Below are 21,062 nucleotides of genomic sequence, written 5' to 3'. Positions count from 1 at the left end.
CTTCTCACTCCCCACAGTCAGACCTACCCTGTGAAGGCTGACAAAGCCAGGATTGCCCCAGATTTCTGCCCTCTAAAAAGGTCCTAACATATCCTGGTAAGCTTCAGTCAAGGTTCCTTGGGTTACACGTATAACCTTCAAATTATCCCCAAGTTCTCCAGAATTGAGGTGATCACCTTTATCTTTAATGTCCAGCTAACATAGTCTAAGCCCCCATCCTATGTGACCTCAGGGAGTTCTGTCCACTCCCTAAGTATTTCTAAGATTCCTTGTGAAATGCTTATGTGTTCCACAAATATATTATTGTTTCTTGCTATCTCCTCCTCCAGTCTACTGCCCTGTGTTTCTCACAAGATCTCTTCATACTATCTCAAAATCATTTCAACATCCTACCAGGATTATCTCCCTAAAGCTTTGCCCCAAGTGTAGACTTAAGCACCTACCTAAAATCCCTAAGTACAGCTAACCTGAGGCTTTAGTATTTATAAATTTAACTGCTGGCTCAAATATAAAAGGGACTACAACACGGGAAAAGATGATCATTTAAAACAAAATTTTAATTATCATTGCCCTAGAATCTACTGGCAATACTTTATCCCTGAGGGTTCTCTAACAGTGAGCTCTCTCCTTATCCTCCAGTTGGTCATGGTGTTGTAGAATGGCAGCCTCTAGTAATTATGTTCTGTCACAGAGCAGCCTAAGACTGGAAATATGAAGAATGCTATTAACTGTAGGCAGTCAGTTTTATTAAAAATGCAATATATGTGCAAAAGATGCACATAATTCGTTCAGACCCTTCCAGGAGTATATATACTATACAGTATATGGATCTTATTACCTTTCTAAAGTATTACATTTTCTGAATCTCAGAACATATCATGTCCCAAGGTTTTGAATAAGGAATTATGGACCTGTGTAATCAAAAGCTGACTTAGGGAAAGTGGTCAATATCTGGAAAGAAAAGTTTGAGCTAGATAGATAATACTAAAGCTCTCTGATGCATAAGACATTGTTTGCAGGAAATTTAACCTATATGGTAATTATGAGGATTAAATAACTTAACTACTATAAAGTCCTTAGAACAGTGACAGACACAGAGTAAGCACTTAACATCAGTATTGCTGTCAATACTGATAGCAATTCTGGATACAATCCTTTCCATAGACCAGGTGTTAGAGACGGTTATGGTACCATAGAATTAGTATATCTTCTACTGTAAACTTTGGCTTCCCAGGTTAGGAAAAAGTGGGGAGGACAGGATCTAGGCCTCCTGAGGCATACCATAGAATGGTAATCGGAAAAAAATTCCACAGGATAGCATAATAAGTAGAATTCAGTAGAGTCGATTACATACTTTTGTGGCTTTCTAATGGACCTAAAATGTTGTCTTGCAGATTTCAGTAGGAACAGATTGTATGAGTGTAACAAAAAGAGAATTAGAGAATTCCACTAGATTGTCTCTCCTATGGGCCACTGCCTGTTGTGTATACTTAGCACCTCTCCTTTGCATAATGTAAATGTTCTGTGGGACTGTGGTTCAAATCATGTGGGAAAGTGGAGGAGAGCACTAATTGCTTGGAATTGTGGTTTTAGTAAAAGAATATATTAAAACATTGTTTGCAAACTCTGCAATTGTGGTATAGGTGGGCCAGCAGTATTATCTATAGGAGGTGTGGTAGGCAGATTTTCTTCCAGAATCTGCTGGGAATACAAAGGTAAAAAGCCCAATTCTCCTCCCGCACCCCCTTCTCTGACCTCTCACTACTGCTGTGACACTCTTGCCCCTTTCACCATGCTCCTAATCATGCCATTACCTTCAATTACTTATAAGAGTATGAACTCTTTCTCCCATTAGAATGTAAACTCCCTATTCACTTTGTTATACAGCAAAAACTAACACACCATTGTAAAGCAATTATACTCCAATAAAGATGTTAAAAAAAAAAGAATATAAACTTCCTAAGGGCCAAGACCTTGTGTCATTCTCTGCTGTATTCCCAGACACTAAACATTGCCTGAAACAAGACTCTCCAAAAGTATTTACAGTACTAAAGTAATTAATGAAAAAGAACAAAGTTTGACACACAAGCTTGACAAGGTAAACTCATAAACCGATATAACAGCACAAGTCATTGCTGTTCTGGTTAAATTTATTTTCAATTAATAATCGAATTAAAACAGAAAAAAATAGGTAAGCAGAAAATAATGACTCCATCTCACACACATTAAGATGGCTATTAAAAATAAAACAGAAAATAGCAAGTGTCTACAAGGATGTGAAGAAATTGGAACCATTGTGCACTGTTGGTGAAAATGTAAAATGGCACAGCCACTGTGGAAAACAGTATGGTCATTCCTCAAAAATTTAAAAATAGAATTACCACATGCCCCAGCAATTCCACTTCTGGGTATACACTCGAAAAAATTGAAAGGAGGGACTCAAACAGATATTTATACATGTGTTCATAACAGCATTATTCACATCAGCCAAAAGGTGGAAGCAACCCAAGGGTCCATCAATTGATGAATGGATGAATAGAACGTTGTGTATATATATATATATATATATATATATATATATATACACATACACACACACACACATATATATATATATACACACACACATACATATATATATGAACACTATTCAGCCTTAAGAAGGAAGGAAATTCTGCTATACATGGATGAAACTTGAGGACATTATGCCAAGTGAAATAAACCATTCACAAAAATGACAATTATGATTTATATGATTCCGCTTGTATGGGGAACCAAAAGTAGTCAAATTCATAGAGACAGAAGGTAGAATAGTGGTTGCCAAGGGCTGGGAGGAAGGCAGAATAGGGAAAGTCTAATGGGTGCAGAGTTTCAGTTTTGCAAGATGAAAAGAGTTTTGGAGATGAATGGTAGCGATGACTGCACAACAACCTGAAGTACTTACCACTATTGAATGGTTAAGATGATACACTTTATGCGTATTTTACCAATATTAAAAAAAAAATTTTTTTAAACGGTTACAATAACAATCCACATCAATCAAAACCAGTAGGGAAAGGAGAAACTCGGACTAGCCCAGCTTTAACAGAACTTGACCACCAGGCTGTGGAAACAGGAAAGCAAGGGCGTGGCAAGGGCAGGCCTCCCGGGCTCTGCCCTGGGCGAGACTACAGGAAAGCCGCGGGTTGAAGCGGGTCACTGGCCGCCTAGGCTGCCACTGCGCAAGCGCATATCGCGGCTACCACCGAGACGCCTTTTAAAAGTACCCGGAAGTGACGTCTGTAAAGCTGAGACCGGCTCAGGGAGATCTGAACACTTCGCCCAGGTGAGCGGTGCTGCGACTGTCGTCCTGGGGCCGCTATGAGCTGCACCATCGAGAAGATTCTGACAGACGCTAAGACTCTACTGGAGAGGCTGCGGGAGCACGATGCGGCCGCCGAGTCGCTAGTGGATCAATCAGCGGCGCTGCACCGGCGGGTGGCCGCTATGCGGGAGGCGGGGACAGCGCTTCCGGACCAGGTCAGGCAGAGGGTGGGGGTCCGTGCCCTCGGGTTCCGGGCATTTGAGGGGTGGAGGGTGAGGTAGAGTGGGCACTCGGCCTGGAATTTTGTCCTGGTCCAAGAGGGCGGTGGTGAGAACTTTCTGCGGGGTCGGGGCTGAGGATGCTGCCCTGAAGCTCTGCCTCCTGCCTATTAAGTTGCATCTGCGGCTGTTCTGTTTACTGCGCGATTAGTCTGTCTCTGTTTGTCCAGTATCAAGAGGATGCATCCGATATAAAGGACATGTCCAAATACAAACCTCACATTCTGCTGTCCCAAGAGAATACACAGATTAGAGACTTGCAGCAGGAAAACAGAGGTTGGTCAGGCCTTTTTGTGTAGTTATGATTTTTTCATATCCAGTAATATTTCATAAGTTCTTGCAAAACTGACAAACTGTTCACAAAAGTGCACATTCTGTATGTATTTCCAAGTCAGAGAGGGGCATTGGTGGTACAGTGGTAGAATTCTCGCCTCCCAAGTCAGTACTTTTAACAGAAAAGTTAGCCTGTGCTCGCCCAGTATCAGTAAAGTTTGTTACATTACCCTTTTCAAGGTCTTACTGATTTTTTATTTAAAGGCAGCTTATCAAAGAGGTGCTTAGTAGAGTTGAATTATTGCATGGCTTATTAGGTGTCCCAACATGGAGGCTTGCATAACAAGAGAATATCCTCAAGGACTTAAAATTTAATGGTTAAATATTAATTGAAATAAACTTTAAAGTTAAGATTGAAGGTTTTTTTTATGTTCCTTGTGCAAGGTGGAAGAGGTAAATCGTATCCTCGGGTGTATATTCTCGGGCTTAATGAATACATTATTAATGATAGTATGAATAGTTATTTGTACATCAGTTTACAGAGGGCTTTCACGTGTATCACGTCATTGCATTCTCATATCTTCATTTTGAGGTAGACAAGCAAGGTTTTTATTATTACAAGGCAGATAAGAAATAGGCTCAGAGAGGTTCAATGATTTGCTTAAGAGTCGTAATCTAGTAACTAACAGAACTGAACCTAAACTCATGTCTTCTGAGGCCACATCCCGTGTTGTTTCTACCAGCTTATGCTGCCACTGCCTAGAAAGATATTTTTCACATAGACCGTAACTGTTGAGTTCTGTGGACTTAAACACTAATTTACAACTTTGGATTCATGTTACATGAAGCGTCATAAAATTCCAACTGTTTGAGTTTGGCTTTAGGACGTATCTCTCAGACATCACTGCCAAGTTATTTTATTTTTTTGATAGAGCTATGGGTTTCCTTGGAGGAACACCAGGATGCTTTGGAACTCATCATGAGCAAATACCGGAAACAGATGTTACAATTAATGGTTGCTAAAAAAGCAGTGGATGCTGAACCAGTCCTGAAAGCTCACCAGTCTCACTCTGCAGTAAGAAACTTTGATGAATAAATTCTAAATGAATTGAAATCTTGAAATTGTTTTAGATTGTGTGTTTGCTTTTGAAGAAAAGTAAGCTTGTTTTCCTTTCATGTTTATCACATTTGCTGTAGGTTTTACTATAGCTTTGTAAAGATATGATTAGAAAGAAGGGGGTAAAGGGCTGCTCAGGGCTTTTTATTTGAGTAAGGCTAAAGTTCCTCCCCCCTTCACCAAGATCTTTTTTCAAGATGTTAATGAATGCTTAGTTAGTTCTGCCACTAAACAGAATGCCAGTTAGTGTTGAAGGTGCTCACTAAATACTTGGGTGGTTATTATTGTACATTTCACTGGTCTGTAAGCTCCTTGGTTGTAAGGAGTATGAATTCATCTTTTGTCCCAAACATAGTACTTGGCACATAGCAGGGGGTCAGTAAACTTTTATTAAACTGAACTACATAGCATCATACTATGTTGTTAGGAGAGAGAAATATGATTTTAAAAAAAAGACATGGCATAGTTTCTATACTTTGGTTGCTTATGATTTAATTTGGGAGACTGAGTAATTGTTCTTAAGTTTGTAGAGTGCTTCAGAGTTGTCATTGTACATTCACAGGTAGTATATCATTTAATCCTAGATTAATAGATTGACACCTCACTATTTACTGCGGTGGAATTTATGGAAGATAAGTTTCATCTTAGATCCCACTGAAAGCATTTTAATGACTTCAGTTAACTAAAGTCATAGGGCACAGGGATATTTTAAATATGTGAATGGCTTTCATCTGGACAAGATAATAATCTGTGGTCCAGAGGAGAAAACTTGATCCTTGAAGGAGACAGAGTTTAGCTTTTATGAAAAACTTGCTAAGAGATATGTCCAATGATAGAATAAGATACCTTGGAGTATGGTAAGCTTCCTGCCAATAAAAGTATTCAAATTTAAGTTAAACATCCATTTAGAGATAGTGTCCAGTATCCAATGGGTGGTTAGACTAGAATTGATCTTTTGAAAACAAATTATCTGTGAATATCAGAAGATAACTTTATTATGACTTTACCTCTGAGGACTTAAATTGTAGTGAAACTCCTTTGTAACCTCTGTACCACAGATTAAATGAACTTTTAACATCATAATGCACGTGTTTTCATGAACTTCTTATCTGTAAAAAAAGATGACTTTTTCACCTTTTTATTCTTAATATACTCACAGGAAATTGAGAGTCAGATTGACAGAATCTGTGAAATGGGAGAAGTGATGAGGAAAGCAGTTCAAATGGATGATGATCAATTTTGTAAGATTCAGGAAAAACTAGCACAATTAGAGGTGAGATTGTTGATATTTTAGGTTCACAATATTTTACAGAGATTTCAGACTCCGGAAGATATGCCATCACTGTATTATCACTGTTATGTACTGATGTTTCCTTTGTGGTCTGATTTGAAATTAAAATACATCCTCCATACCCTTTTCAAGAAAGGAAATGTAATCAGCAGCAAACAATGAAAATGCCAACTGTGTACTGGCTAGAAATTGAGATATCATATTGAGAGGGTAGAGAGAGTGGAAGGGACAGATTACACGTGAGCTAAGGTGCCTCATCTGCCGTAAAAAGAACTCAAATAGGCAATGTCTAAACTTGATGATCAGGAAAATAGCAGTACTGGGCATATTATGTAGAATTATGGAAGTAAATACAAAAAGAAATAGATAAAAATATTAAAAGTGGTTGCCTTTGGGAAACAAAGTCAAGGGACTGCAGTCTTTTATAAGTCTTATAGTCTTGATTTTTTTAAATTAATTTTTATTGGATAGTCTTGATTTTTTTAAAAGCTATTTTCATGTAATATTTTGATTAAAATGGGAATAATTTACAAAGAAAGGCCTGGGGTGTTAATGTGCCCATAAAATTGTTAAGGAAAAGCATTACAATAGATCAGCAGTCCCCAGCTTTTTTGGCACCAGGGACTAGTTTCATAGAAGACAATTTTTCCACAGACTGGGGGTGGGGATGGGGGGATGGTTCAGGCAGTAATGTGAGCGATGGGGAGCGGCAGGGAGCGGCAGATGAAGCTTCGCTTGCTCACCCGCCGCTCACCTCCTGCTGTATGGCCCGGTTCCTAACAGGCCGTGGACCAGAAGCCATCAGAGACCCGGGGGTTGGGGACCCCTGCAATAGATGATTTGAATGTTCCTTATTACAAGATGCTGTCATGGGCCCTTTGAGAAATACTGAAGAGAAAAAGACAGGGTCCCTGCTCAGAGTCTAACGAAAGGAATAAGACTGGTTGTATTTTGGTATGAAATGGTATATAAATGCTAGGAGAGAGATACAGAGGATTGAGGGAAGCACTTTATATGGTACAAGGTTTAATGACCATGGGCTCTAACTCTCAGTGCAACCTGAAAATGCTATGGCTTCCCAGAATTTCCTTCAGAGAGAATAATGATGAAGAGTGCAAACTGCCCTACCTGGAAATCAAAGGGAGTGGCAAGGTCCCAATTAGGAACTAGGAGTTAGGTAAAATGATAGAATGATCTTGTCTACGCCGTCCCTAATTTATCTCACTTATGGAAACAGCCTAAGGAAATGTGGGACAAATTTTACTTAATATTTTAAGTGGAAAAAACATGGGCATTGGATTGAGACCCCAGCAATACCACATCTAAGTTGTCTAAGTTTGGACAAGTTTTTGGACTTTTGTGGGCCAGTGTCCTCATTTCAGAGAGAACATGGATGTAGGCAATGGTACTTACCCTACCTATTGTGTGAGATAATAGATGTAAGACACGCATGTGATACCTGGCTATGTGCCCAGTAATTCTTTTCCCCCTTTCCTTCCTTTCTCAAAAACCGTAGGACATCTAGGAGAGAAGATTGAGCGAGTGAAATTATTATTAGGAATTTGAAAGATAGAAGAAACAATACTAAAACTTGTGGGAACCATAAAGAGTTTGACAAGCAGTGAATTCCTCAAGTGGAGAGGGACCTTGTTTGTTTCTGCATAGTCCTAACATGTGGCATGTGGAAATTACTCAGTAAATGTTTTTTAAATGAATAAATAAGTAGAATTTTAGGAAATTCTCACATCTTTTGTTTCCTTAAAACTTTTAAAATTAAAATAATATGCTGTTTCAGGCCCAAAACAACGTGTTCTGATGCAATTTGACAGTCAAAATACCTGAAATGAACATATACTTTTTTTTTCCAGCTTGAAAATAAGGAACTTCGAGAATTATTGTCCATCAGTAGTGAGTCTCTTCGGCTCAGGAAGGAAAACTCAATGGACACTGCTTCCCAAGCCATCAAATAATTCAACTTCTGAATGACAGCTAGAGATTGTTTATCGAGGAAGGAAGTTATTATCTCTCTATTCGAGTATTGTCCATTCAGTGTCTTGCCTCAGACTTGATTTAACGTTGATTAAATGTATCAAGTGGCAGTTTAGAATTCGCAGTCAAAAGTGGCTGTCCACGAAACAGTTTTGGGGTATGTTAGTGAAAATACTCACTAAAATACACTGAGTTTCACCATTCCTTTCTCTAAGAGGCTACTTTTAATTTTCATTTCTGGGACCTCAATTTATATGAACTGTTTTCAGTTCATTTTTCTTCTTTCATATCTCTGAAACTTAGAGCATTTTATTATAAACCAGCAATTTTATTTTATATAGGATTGTAAATTGCAATTCTTAAAAATTTAAAAGAGATTAGCTTTTTCAATCTATTTGGCATAAACTTGGATTTGTTTCCATTTGAGAAAAATAATACAATTCCACAGAAGTAGATTGGAAGATTCTCTAATTTGTAATGTCATTCACCTTTTTTGAAGTTTTATGTCTCTCTGGTGCTAAGAGTTGGCACTTTATGGCCTGGTGTCTTTACTCTTAATTTGAGAGAACCTATTGCTATTCCCTGGGAAACATACTTGAAAATAAGTCAACTGTTTTTTTTCTAGTGGTAGTATAATCATCGTATTGTTCAAATGCTGAAAAATACATCCTGTGTGGGTTTACGCACACATGTGCTCTTAGTTCAGATGCTAAAAGTAACTTTTATTTATTCTATTAGATGTTAGTAGTCAATTTTTCAATTTTGTCCTACTAGGAAATCTTCAGCTTGGGTAGTTTACCCAGTGTGAAGAAGATATAATAGGTTTATTCACATCATAGTTCTTAGGTACTACATTCTACAGTTTATATATAACTTCCATTTATAATTAAGAACCATCACTTACTTGGATGTCTTTCATTACTAGTACTAGTAGTTGGCTTTCTTTTTAGATCCATTTTTCACAAGGAAGCAAAGTTTTATCACTTAATGAGAGTTTATTATATTCATAGAAGCTGTGTTGAGATTCAAATGCTAAGTGGTCAGCTAGGCCCACTCATCATTTCATTCCCCCATCTCAGTTTACTCACATTTCAAATTTATAAATTACTTCATGTAATACTATCAATTTAGGTTTGCCCCAAAATAATTGAAATAATGAATGCTAAACCTGTCAATATTTCCCAGTAACCGTAAGCACTATACTGCATGGGAGAGACACGTCATTAGAAAGAGTTTTTTGTTAGTGCTTTGTGTGGTGTAACCTTTTTTTTGTACAGCCATAAAGAATTAACTCCAAATAAAACAACAGATTTTCTCCAAGATATCCTAAGATCCCAGTAATACCAAAGGACTTTGCCTAAAATGGTAGGCTGTAATGAATCGGTATATGTCATTTTTGGATTTGTCAAATTTCTATACAGGATCCTGCAAACAATTTCCACCTGAAGTGTGGACGTTTTTATCTCATTTCCTAAGAGTATGTAAACTTTTAATCTAGCCATTTGCCTTGCAGTATATGCCCTAAGTGCCACTCTGTGTTCCACAGTTCCATTCAGGAGGCAGGTACCCTATACCATTGGTCAGCTGCCATGGCCAGTTTTCAGTGAAAATCTTAAGGTAATCAAATGGCCCATTAAACTATAACATGGTGTCCCTTTATTTGCTTTATGTTCCTTTAATAGAGTTGTTTGTAAAGTTCTTTACATCTCAGATATCAGGATAAATCTAAATGTTAAGTTTTCCCCCTGGCAAATCAAAAGCTTGAAGCATGAGCCTCAAGAGTTCTCAGCACCCTATATAATATGAATTCTAGCTGGTGTTAATACTATGAAAATAGTGTGTAGTTAGAAAATTGAAGGGGAGAAGGAATGTTCTTGACTTTGGTCTGAGTGGGTATGAAAGTTTATTCTTCAGTGGATGATGGAACTTGACTGGTGTGCAAAATTTTAGTACAAACTTATCTTTTCTAATAAAAATCTCATTTTGAGAATATCAGCTAATTTTACTCAGTAATGAGTCTAATTATTAGGAAGTGCAAGGGTTTATTTTTCACTTACATAGCAACCTGTCAGGTACACAGGATTTTTCATAAATACTCTCTAATTATCACATTGTAGTTTGGATAAGTATAAATAGTTGTTTCTGAAATGGTTTTAGAGGTTTCCTCATGGTTAGAAATCATAAGTTACGTGATTACAAGTCAAAGTATAAAATTAAAACTGTTTGGAAATATCTTGGAAAAATGCGTAAATATTATTGATACCTACCTTTATTACCTTATATTAATACTTTATGCATAATTTGATTCAAACATTGAAGGTCTATTTCAGTGTTCCTCAAAATGTGGTTCACTGACGTACTACAATAGAAGTTTGGGGATGGAATCCAGGAATTTGTATTTTAATAATCATCCCAGATAACTTCTAAGGACACTAGTTTGAGACTGTCTAGTCTACTATGTTAGGCACTTGATTTGTAGTTATGAATTTTAAAAAGCAGGGGGGAGGCATTGACAGTGTTTTTGAAGAAAAATCTGGTAGAAGAGGCAAACAAGGTGATAAATCCAATATAAGGATGTATAGAGTACAGAGGAGGGACTATTTACAACTTGAGAATCCAACAGAGACAAAATGAGTAGAACTAGAAAGCTTAGTGCTTTCTAGTTATTATATAATCTCCATTTCAACTGTACCTTATTTTACAGATGCTCAGGCACGAGGAGGTTGTTGTTATTCCAAACTGAAACCAAGATTCAAACCCAGACTTAAACATATTCTTAACCATTAAGTTAAGATTCCTTTAAATGCCAAATACTATTCAGAGTTCAAGTGGTTCTTGAGAGGAAAATCTATTTTATTAATGGTGCAAAAGATACACCACAGCCCATGTATTAGAAAATATCATGAATTTAATAAATGGAGTCTTAAGGAATGAGACATAATTGTCATCTGTTTTCTAGAGTGGTGTAGCTGAGAGTATGTGCATGCAACTGAAAAGAACAATGCTTAATCAGTGCTTAACAATCCTTACTGTTGATACGCACAGGAAAGGGTGCAGTTCTGTCTTTCAAATGTCTCCTTAGCATGTTGTTTTTCAGCCTTCACGCAATTTTCTTGTTGCAAGAAGGTTGCTGCTCTGCCAGAAGTCATGTCCATGTTTGAAGGCAGAAAAAAAAAAGGGAAATGTCGTATGCCAGCTATATGTATTCTCTTTTATGAGGAAAAGCAACGCTTTCCCAGAAATCCAGACAGACTTCCCTTTGTCTTATTTGCCTGACCTGTTACATGGTCGCTTCTAGCAGCAAAGGAGGCTGGGGACATAGCTGCCGCAAATAAAATCAGTATTCTATTAGCAAAGAGGAAAGAGTGTTGAGAAAGCAGCTAACAATGTCTGACACACGTCCTCTTACACTGAATAGTTTTTAACAAGTGTAAGCATTAGCCAAAGGAGTGTGTTGGTGTTGAGTGGCCAAGGAATGGGCTGCGGAAGACATCTGTCATTTCTTTTAGGCTGCCCATTATCCTAACTCCTATACTACAGTTAGGGAACCCATCACCTAATGAGGCAGAGCCTTCCTCCCTCGTAAAACATCTGAAAGTGTCAGATGTTTGTTTTCCCAGCCACTTTGCAGCCAGTGAAGATACCTCTGCCTTAAATGAGTGATACAAAGAAGCAGGGAACTATGCTGAATTCTTTGAGTAAAGGCAGTGACTGCAACACTGGCTACTACATCCACCTCCACAGAAGCAGCAGCAAGTGGCTGTACTGACAACATTCAGTATCCAGTGTCAGCAAAGTCAACGGTGTAAGCTGCAGTGTCTGCCCCAGTGGACACAGTGGGGTCTTCACTGAAGTAATTATCTGAAGTGATTATAGAGGCTGTATAGCCTCTAATTCTGGTTTTCTGGCTATCCAGAGATCCTGAGGATTATTAGCTTTTAATAAAACCACTTTTTGTTAAAATTAACCTGAATTGACTATAATTAAGAACGCTGACTGATAAAATAAGCATAGTTTAAAAAGCAACAGCGCAAATATCAATTTTGTCAACACATTATGCATAATTTTGCCCTTATGTTTCAATGTAATTTTTGACTTATAAAAAGATGTGACGGCTTCCCTGGTGGCACGGTGGTTGAGAATCTGCCTGCTAATGCAGGGGACACAGGTTCGAGCCCTGGTCTGGGAGGATCCCAAATGCCGCGGAGCAACTGGGCCCGTGAGCCACAACTGCTGAGCCTGCGCGTCTGGAGCCTGTGCTCCGCAACAAGAGAGGCCGCAATAGTGAGAGGCCCGCGCACCGCGATGAGGAGTGGCCCCCGCTTGCCACAACTAGAGAAAGCCCTCGCACAGAAACGAAGAGCCAACACAGCCATAAATAAATAAATAAATAAAGCAAACTGTCAACAAGTAAAAACAAACACTATTAGAAGATGAATTTCTCTTAAAAAAAAAAAGATGTGACATGCAAATAAATTATCAAGCATAACTCATCACCTAATTTAAGAAATAGAACATTACCCATGTTACATTTATTTATTTGTGCTCCTCTCCTGTCTCTACCCGTCTGCTCTTTTTAATAGTTTTATCACATGAGAAAAGACCTAAAATATGTATATACATAACACTAAAGTGACATTTTTTAGTTTTGCTCCTTTTTGAGCTCTATGAAAGTGGCATTAGACTGTATAGTAGTCTATGGGGATTTGATTTTTTTCAGTCTTCATTATGTTTCTAAGATTCATTGTGTTGTATATAGTTGTCATTCATTTTCATTGATGTACTAGATTTCATCATGTGACTACAGTATATTGTTAAGAGATACATACATATAAAATAATAAAATTATACATTTTTTAAAATCCTTGCTAATATCTGATTCCTAAATTTTAATTCTTCCTCCATCTACCTCATTGATATTAGATACGTTTCACTATAAGCAGTTGTATTTCGTATTCTGCAGTTATTTCACTTGCAATTGTCTCATGGCAACTTTCAAAGTGAATTAAGGAGTATTATCCACTAATATTCATAGTGGAAAGCAGATGATGCTTTTTCTTTTGTCACTCTCCAAGAATGCCTAAGAGAAAGTGGAACCTTCAGAGCTTCGATGAACTACAATTCACTCAACGTTTCGTCTAGCCTCCTAGAAATGGATTTCTGTATGTTATTGATCCTAAGATTCATTTTTATTTCATATTTTAATGTCTCTGAAATTGAGATATGTCTTATACATGTAGGGGTTGTCATCTAGTTGATTCTAAGCATAAGAAAATTGGTTTGCATTCCTGGTGGTGTGACTGGATAAAGTCAAGTTCTTGATATTTAAGTCAACAAACTAAGGACCATTTGAGAAAGGAATGGGGGTTTAGCTGTTTTCTGTGAACTTTCCATTAGCACTTAATGTAAAATCAGGAGTGCCAGCATAAGAATTTGGAGTATGGCTGTATTCATTTTCTATTGCTATGTAACAAATCACCACAAATTTAGCAGTTTAAAGCAGCACCTATTTATTATCTTACAGTTCTGTAAGTCACAAGTCCATGCAGGGCTCAGCTGGGTTTTCTCAGGATCTCACAAGGCTGAAGTCAAGGTATCATCCGAGGCTAGCATCTGGGCCCTCTCCCATACTCACATGGTTGTTGGCAAAATTCATTTCCTTGCAGGTGTAGAACTCAGAGGCCTTCAAGGCCCACAGGAGATCATCTCTGACTTCCCTTGCATTCTACCTCTAGACTCCCTTTTAAGAGCTCATCTGGGGACTTCCCTGGTGGTCCAGTGGTTAAGACTCTGTGTTCCCAATGCAGCGGTCACAGGTTTGATCCCTGGTTGGGGAACTAGGATCCCACATGCTGCCGGTATGGCCAAGATAAAGTCTCCAGCCACTGAGGGGGGAAGAAAGAGAAAGAGAGAGAGAGAGAGAGAGAGAGAGCGCGCGCGCGCGCGCGCGCGCGCGCGCGCGCGCGCGCGCTCACCTGATTAGGTTAGGCCCACACAGAATAAGCTCCCTCTTGATTAACCCAACTGATTAGATATCTTAATTACACCTGCAATGATCCCTTTTGCCATTGACGAGATATAAGTGATATCCGCTAAGATCTACAAGCCCAGCCCATGCTCAAGAGGAAGGAATTATACACGGCAAGTGTACCAGGTGATAGGAATCTTGGTGATCATCTTAAAATTCTGCCTACCACAGTGGCTTTTGGCAGCTTGGAATAAAATCCTGGAGACAACAATGAAACACTCTTAGGAAATTCTGCATTACCAGTATTCTTGGTGGCCCAAGAATACTTCTGTGTGGAAAAACCTGCACATCTATGAGACAAAAAAGAGATTAGCAAGATCCACCAATGCATGCTAAAATAAGTGGACTAAAGTTCAAACAAAAAGGATATTTGCAGAGTCTCTGTATCAGTTTCCCAGAGTTGCCATAACAAATTACCACAAACTGGATGGCTTAAAACAACAGAAATCTATTCTCTCACAGTTCTGGAGGCTGGAGGTCTGAAATCATGGTGTTGGCAGGTCGGTTCTTTCTGGAGGCTCTGAGGAAGAATGTGTTCCATGCCCCTTTTCTAGCTTCTGGCAATTCCTGGCATTCCTTGACTTCCATATGCATCATTGCAATCTCTGCCTTCTTAGTCTTCACATGGCGTTCTCCTTATATGTCTCTGTGTCCAAATTTCCCTCTTCTAAGGACACTGGTTGTTGGATTAGGGTTTATCCTAGTCCAGGATGACCTCATTTCAACTTGAATTTATCTGCAAAGATCCTATTTTCAAATAAGGCCACATTCTGAAGTTCTGGGTAGACATGAATTTTGACAGGATACTGTTCAATCAAGTATGGTCTCAAAGTATCTCCACAACAATATTTAATTATTATAAAGGGAAAAACAGTAATTTTACCATGAAAAATCCTGGCAGACAAAACTGACCAATTGATTAGGTAAACATTACTAATAATACTTTTCAACATCATGTAAGCCCTGATACAATGCAATGAGAAGGGTACATGACCTCTGTAACATTCTTCCAAACAATGCATAACCTCAATCTAATCAAGAGAAACAGCAGACAAAACTGAATTAAGGGAAGTTTACAAAATAACTGACCAATATTTTCCAAAGCATCTAGGTCATGAAAGACAAGGAAAAGCTGAGGAACTGTCATAGGATAGAGGAAACTAAGGAGACATAGTATTAAACGTAGGGTGGGATCCTGGATTTGATTCTAGGAGAGAAAATGGATATTAGAGAAAAAACTGGTGAAACCCGAATTAATTTTGTAGTTAATATTATTGGGTCAAGGTTGATCTCCTACTTTTGAACATTGTTCTATGGTGAGGTAAGATTAACATAATAGAAAACTGGGTGAAGGGTTTATGGGAACTTTCTGTGCTGTATTTCTAATTCTTTTGTAAGCCTAAAATTATCTCAGAACAAATATGCATTCCCCTGATTACTAATGAGGCTGAGCATAATTTCAAATGTTTATTTGCCTATACAGAGATTTTTTTAATATAGACATTCAAGTCTTTCCTCCATTTTCCTTTTCTTTGATTTTTTTTCTTATCGATTGATATGTGTTAATTTACTATACATTCATGATAATACATTGTCAGTTTTATATGTTGCAAATATATATTCTCCTAGTCTGTTGGTTTTTAATTTTTTTATGGTGCTTCTTGATGTATGGCATCTTCAAAATATGTTCAGGGACTTCCCTGGTGGTGCAGTGGTTAAGAATCCGCCTGCCAATGCAGGGGACACAGGTTCGAGCCCTAGTCTGGGAAGATCCCACATGCCACGGAGCAACTAAGCCCATGCACCACAACTACTGAGCCTGCACTCTAGAACCCGCGAGCCACAACTACTGAGCCTGCACGCCTAGAGCCCATGCTCTGCAACAAGAGAAGCCACTGCAATGAGAAGCCCACGCACTGCAACAAAGAGCAGCCCCCAATCGCCACAACTAGAGAAAGCCCGCACACAGCAACAAAGACCCAATGCAGCCATAAATAAATAAATTTTATAAAAAATAAAAACATGTTCAAATTTATTACTAAAAAGAAAGACATTCAGAAGAGTTGGACTAGTAAAGAAGTTTTAGGAATACCTTAACTAATTTAATTTGCTTTTTTTTTGCTTTATATACACACAAGTGTGACACAATTTTTTTAAAAAAAAACTAGGTCTAAATTAGTTTAAGAGGGCTCTTTTAATAAATATAAAATTCTAAGTAATAAAAGTATTATGTCATAGTGTGCTGCTTTTTTTTTTGGCTGTGCCAGCACAGCTTGCAGGATCTTAGTTCCCCAACCAGTGATGGAACCCATGCCCCCTGCAATGGAAGCATGGACTCCTAACCACTGGACCGCCAAGGAACTCCCTATGTCATAGTGAAAATGGCAACATTTTCTTCTTGCTGGTACATAAATAATGATGTATCACACAGTCAGTACTGTCTTAGATTTAATTAAATAAGTATAATTCATTCATTCAATGAACATTTATTAAGTACTTACTGTTATCTCAGTAACTATCCTAGGTTTAGAGGATACAATGATGAACCAGAGAACTGAAGCTTACATTATCGTTCAGGAAGTAGGGCAATGAAAAATTAAATTCATAAATGTGTTAATTTTGGATAACAATACATGTTATAAAGACAATAAAACAAGCTAATATTGTTATGGAGAGCAATGGTAATAGTGGGTACTTTTACTTTAGAAAAGATCTTTGTGAGGTGGTAACATTTGGGCTGAAACCTGAATGATAAGAAAGTGCCAAATATCTGATGATTTGGGGAAAGAGCATTCCAGGCAGAGGCAAGAGTAAAGGCAAGGATTCTGAAGTAGGAATAAATTTGCAATGTTGGTGGCAGTGGATTAAAACAGTGAACCAGAGGTTAGACTTAGCAGAGACTAGGTCATTTAGGGCCTTGTACTATAGATCATTGTAAAAGAGTTTGGATTTTATTCTAAATACAATTGGTTTTATTTTTAATTAAGTTTGAAATAGGCTTTGCTCCAAGCTTCTCTCTGGCTGATTCCCAGAGCTAAAATGTTATAGTGATTACTTTTAGTGAAGCAACTTAGCATGTCCACCTAATTCTTCCGTTAAGTGCAATGTTGACATTTTAAAGGGAAGCATTATAGGGCTTACCTGGTGGCACAGTGGTTAAGAATCCACCTCCCAATGCAGGAGATATGGGTTCGAGCCCTGGTCCAGTTAGATCCCACATGCCACGGAGCAACTAAGCCCATGCGCCACAACTACTGAGCCTGTGCTCTAGAGCCCGTGTGCCTAGAGCCCATGCTCTGTGACAAGAGAAGCCACCGCAATGAGAAGCCTGCATACCACAATGAAGAGTAGCCCCCCGCTCACCACAACTAGAGAAAAGCCCGTGTGCAACAACGAAGACCCAATGCAGCCAAAAATAAATAAATAAATTTATTTTTTTTTAAAAAAGGGAAGCATTATATAAAGCTTCTGCCTTATTTTTATTTAAATTCTAATATTTATTACATAATTGTTATTCTTACATATTATTCTCATTTAAACAATCATTTAAACTGTTTGGGGGTTTGTTAATGAATAACAAGTTTTGCATTGTGGGGTTCTAGGGTTAAATCTTATTTACATTCTTTTGGAAGTAATATTCTTTATGAAAGTTTTTGCTCTAACTTGTGTTTTCCTGTTCTGATATCTTGAATGTGGATTCCTTTACCATCCACTATTACCATAATTTTATAAAGGAAGTTCCCATTAACTTCCCTAGCTAGGAAAGACATAATGTCAGAATAAAAACTGTGCTTAAAGACTTCCCTGGCGATCCAATGGTTAGTATTCGGTGCTTCCACTGCAGGGAGCACAGGTTCGATCCCTGGTCCAGGAACTAAGATCCTGCATGCTATACGGCATGGCCAAAAAAAAAGAAAAAAACAAAACAGTCCTTAAATCTTGAATCAATTTAGCCTTACTTAAAAGAAGTCTCTACATTGATCTAATTTTTCTCATTTCACAGACAACTGACAAAAATCTCATCCATCGCTGCTCAAGAAAACCTTATAAATGCGTAAAGGATGCTTACTTTTTTTTTTTTTTTTGGCTGCGTTGGGTCTTCGTTGTTGCACGCGGGCTTTCTCTAGTTGCAGCAAGGGGGGGCTACTCTTCCTCGCGGTATGCAGGCTTCTCACTGCGGTGGCTTCTCTCGTGGAGCACGCGCTCTAGGCGCGTGGGCTTCAGTAGTTGTGGCTCGCGGGCTCTAGAAGGCAGGCTCAGTAGTTGTGGTGCACGGGCTTAGTTGCTCCGCGGCATGTGGGATCTTCCCAGCCGAGGGCTCAAATCCGTGTCCCCTGCACTGGCAGGCGGATTCTTAACCACTGCGCCACCAGGGAAGCCCAGGATGCTTGCTTTTGATTCTCAAATAGACTCCAGAGAAATGTGCTTATTGATAATGGTAGAGAAAAAAAAAAAAAACCCACAACTATAATCAATCTCATTGTCTATGTTTCTCGAAAGAAAAAATAGTATGATAAATAACCAAAAATATATGCAACTTTTAAATTCTGATTATTATTCCTTAATGGAGTAAATATCTTCCCCAAATCCATGATTACCCTATTGTATAGGAAATGGTTTCCCAAGTGATTTCACAAGCTTCTGCTTTAATTAACTTCAGTTTAAAAAATAAACATAAAAATATAACTACATTTTGGGGTTTTTTTAATTTGACTTCAAAATTAATCTGAAAAAATATTATTGCCTTAAAATGTGATCTCCTAAGAATGAAACCTACCTCTACCTAAAAATGAAACCTATGAGTGGTACTTGTAGAAAGACTAAATCATTTAAACTAGTGATTTAAATCAGTGATTTAAGACAAAATCATTTAAACTAGTGAATTACTCCACCTTTTACTTTAATGCATTGGAAGCTAAAATGTATGCTTCTGGATTGATACACATTTGCATTTTGTGTTAAGTGTAATTTGATACTAATTATGGACCAAGGAGGAATTTAAAGGCAATTGAGACATAGAATGAGGATGATAAAATAGTTACGTGGTTTAAGAAGGTCTTTAGAAGCTATGTGTGATGGTAGAAATTGAGACTTTATTCTTATTAATAGGACTTGTATTTATAGAATTTAGTGAGACTATTATTTCTTACATTTCCCATTGCTGTGATATTTGAGAATGTGTGCTCTTAGACCTAATTCTACTTTTAGCCCAGCTTCACATGACCTTATTTCTAGTGCAAGAGCTCAGGGCAGTTTCTCTGTAACACTAGATTAGAATATCCAAACGAGATCTATTGCTGGGGAGGAGAAATCTTAATTTAAGATTTGGACAGAGGAAACAAAACAGCTAGGTTGACATATTTACATTCTGTACTTCCCAACAGAACACTCCACTTTCTAACAACTTCTTACATTGTTGTTCAGTGCTATTCATTCAACAAGCTTTTGAGGGTTGTCTATGCCAGGCACTGTCAGGAAAGAGCAATGCAAAGATGAATGTCACAGGCCCTGTCCTAAAGAATCACTAGCTAGTATAAACTAATAATTACAATAGAGTGAGCTACGAAAGCGCTGAAAATGAAGCAAATTATCTGTGCCTGGGAAAGCGTGGGAAGGCATCAAAAAGAAGAGGCAGCTTGGAGGTGGTATGGGATTAGACCAATAGCAACAGAGGTGGAAAGAAAAATCTTTGAACATCAGAAGTAAGATACTACCTCCTCTTATAATTCAAGATGATTTGCTCAGAAATGAGCTGTGCACCTTTCCTTCATTGCAGTTATTTCAATGTGTATGTTGAGATTTTGGTTTTCTGATTATTGAATGATGCTAGACTGAAAGTTCCTTGAGGACAGAACCATGACCTTTTGTCTTTACTATAGTATACACCCCAACGACGACGCATACGATATGCCAGACAAATAAGTGTTGAAGGGGAAAATAAAGTGGTGCGAGAGTTCTCAGAAGGGTGACTGGTCATTTTTTATCCAATATTGTCAAGTGAGAGAGCCACAGAATCTGTGAAAAAGCATTCCTTTCACCAGAGGGGACTGACTGCTCTATCGTTTGGCAAGGTATAATTCATTGAACTTTTCTGGGGCCAGAATTAACCATTTTCCTCCTTCCCTCTTTCCCTGTGGGATGAGTCATCCATTTGCCCTGATTTCAACCTTTTGATTACTGATTCACCCTTTTGATTACCTGATACACTATGTAGATCTTCTGTTAACTAAAAAGGTCAGTTGAAGGAGTTTGTTTTTTAATGATTATGCTACCTTGCTCACTCTTGTCTGTTGCAAGCAACACAGTTTGTGGGAAACAAATTTCTCACGTATGGCATTCAAATTACCTTGCTTAAAACCTAACTCTATATTAAATAAAAGTCCAGTCTAAGGTAGCGGACAAGAGAAAGAAGGCTTGCACTGTGAATAAAGAGGAACTGGGGTTTGGGGAACTTCCGGATTATCGCTGAGAAAAGAGAAATCCTTTATATGACATTCCTGATATGCCCTCCTAATTGTTCGTCTTCAAGGTTTATCCTGGTCTCGGGGCCTAAAACATATTTAGGTTTGCAAAGATCAGAGACGCCGAAAGTCACCCGCCACCCCGCCCCGTGCGTCCCACTGGAGTCAGCAAACACCGAGATTGCTTCCTGCAGCTCACGGAGGAGTGGAACTAAGGGAACGTAGACACCACCTCGGTTGTGGTTAAGCGCAGCTCACTGGCCGGCCTCACTCAGCCCTCGTGCGCAGGCGTACTAAGGGTACGCTCCCCCCCTTCCTGTG

At 38.4% G+C, this 21,062-nt stretch overlaps 1 protein-coding gene across 2 annotated transcripts; it reads left to right on the top strand.

Moving 5' to 3' along the window:
* Positions 1–3,280: 3,280 nt before the first annotated feature.
* SIKE1 (suppressor of IKBKE 1) lies at positions 3,281–10,495 on the top strand. 2 transcript variants are annotated; one of them, XM_060090314.1, is made up of 5 exons: positions 3,281–3,519; positions 3,753–3,858; positions 4,788–4,930; positions 6,132–6,245; positions 8,132–10,495. In XM_060090314.1, the coding sequence occupies exons 1-5, from the start codon at positions 3,361–3,363 to the stop codon at positions 8,231–8,233; spliced, it is 624 nt and encodes a 207-aa protein (XP_059946297.1). In that variant the 5' UTR covers positions 3,281–3,360; the 3' UTR covers positions 8,234–10,495. The 2 variants fall into 2 exon arrangements, with proteins under 2 accessions (XP_059946297.1, XP_059946298.1); XM_060090315.1 differs by lacking the exon at positions 8,132–10,495 and adding an exon at positions 7,780–8,075.
* The last annotated feature ends 10,567 nt before the right edge of the window (positions 10,496–21,062 follow it).

This window comes from Mesoplodon densirostris, chromosome 2 (genome assembly GCF_025265405.1).
Source record: "Mesoplodon densirostris isolate mMesDen1 chromosome 2, mMesDen1 primary haplotype, whole genome shotgun sequence".
Lineage (NCBI taxonomy): Eukaryota > Metazoa > Chordata > Mammalia > Artiodactyla > Ziphiidae > Mesoplodon > Mesoplodon densirostris.
The sequence above is the reverse complement of the archived record's forward strand: the minus strand, read 5'-3'. Positions and strand labels throughout refer to the sequence as shown.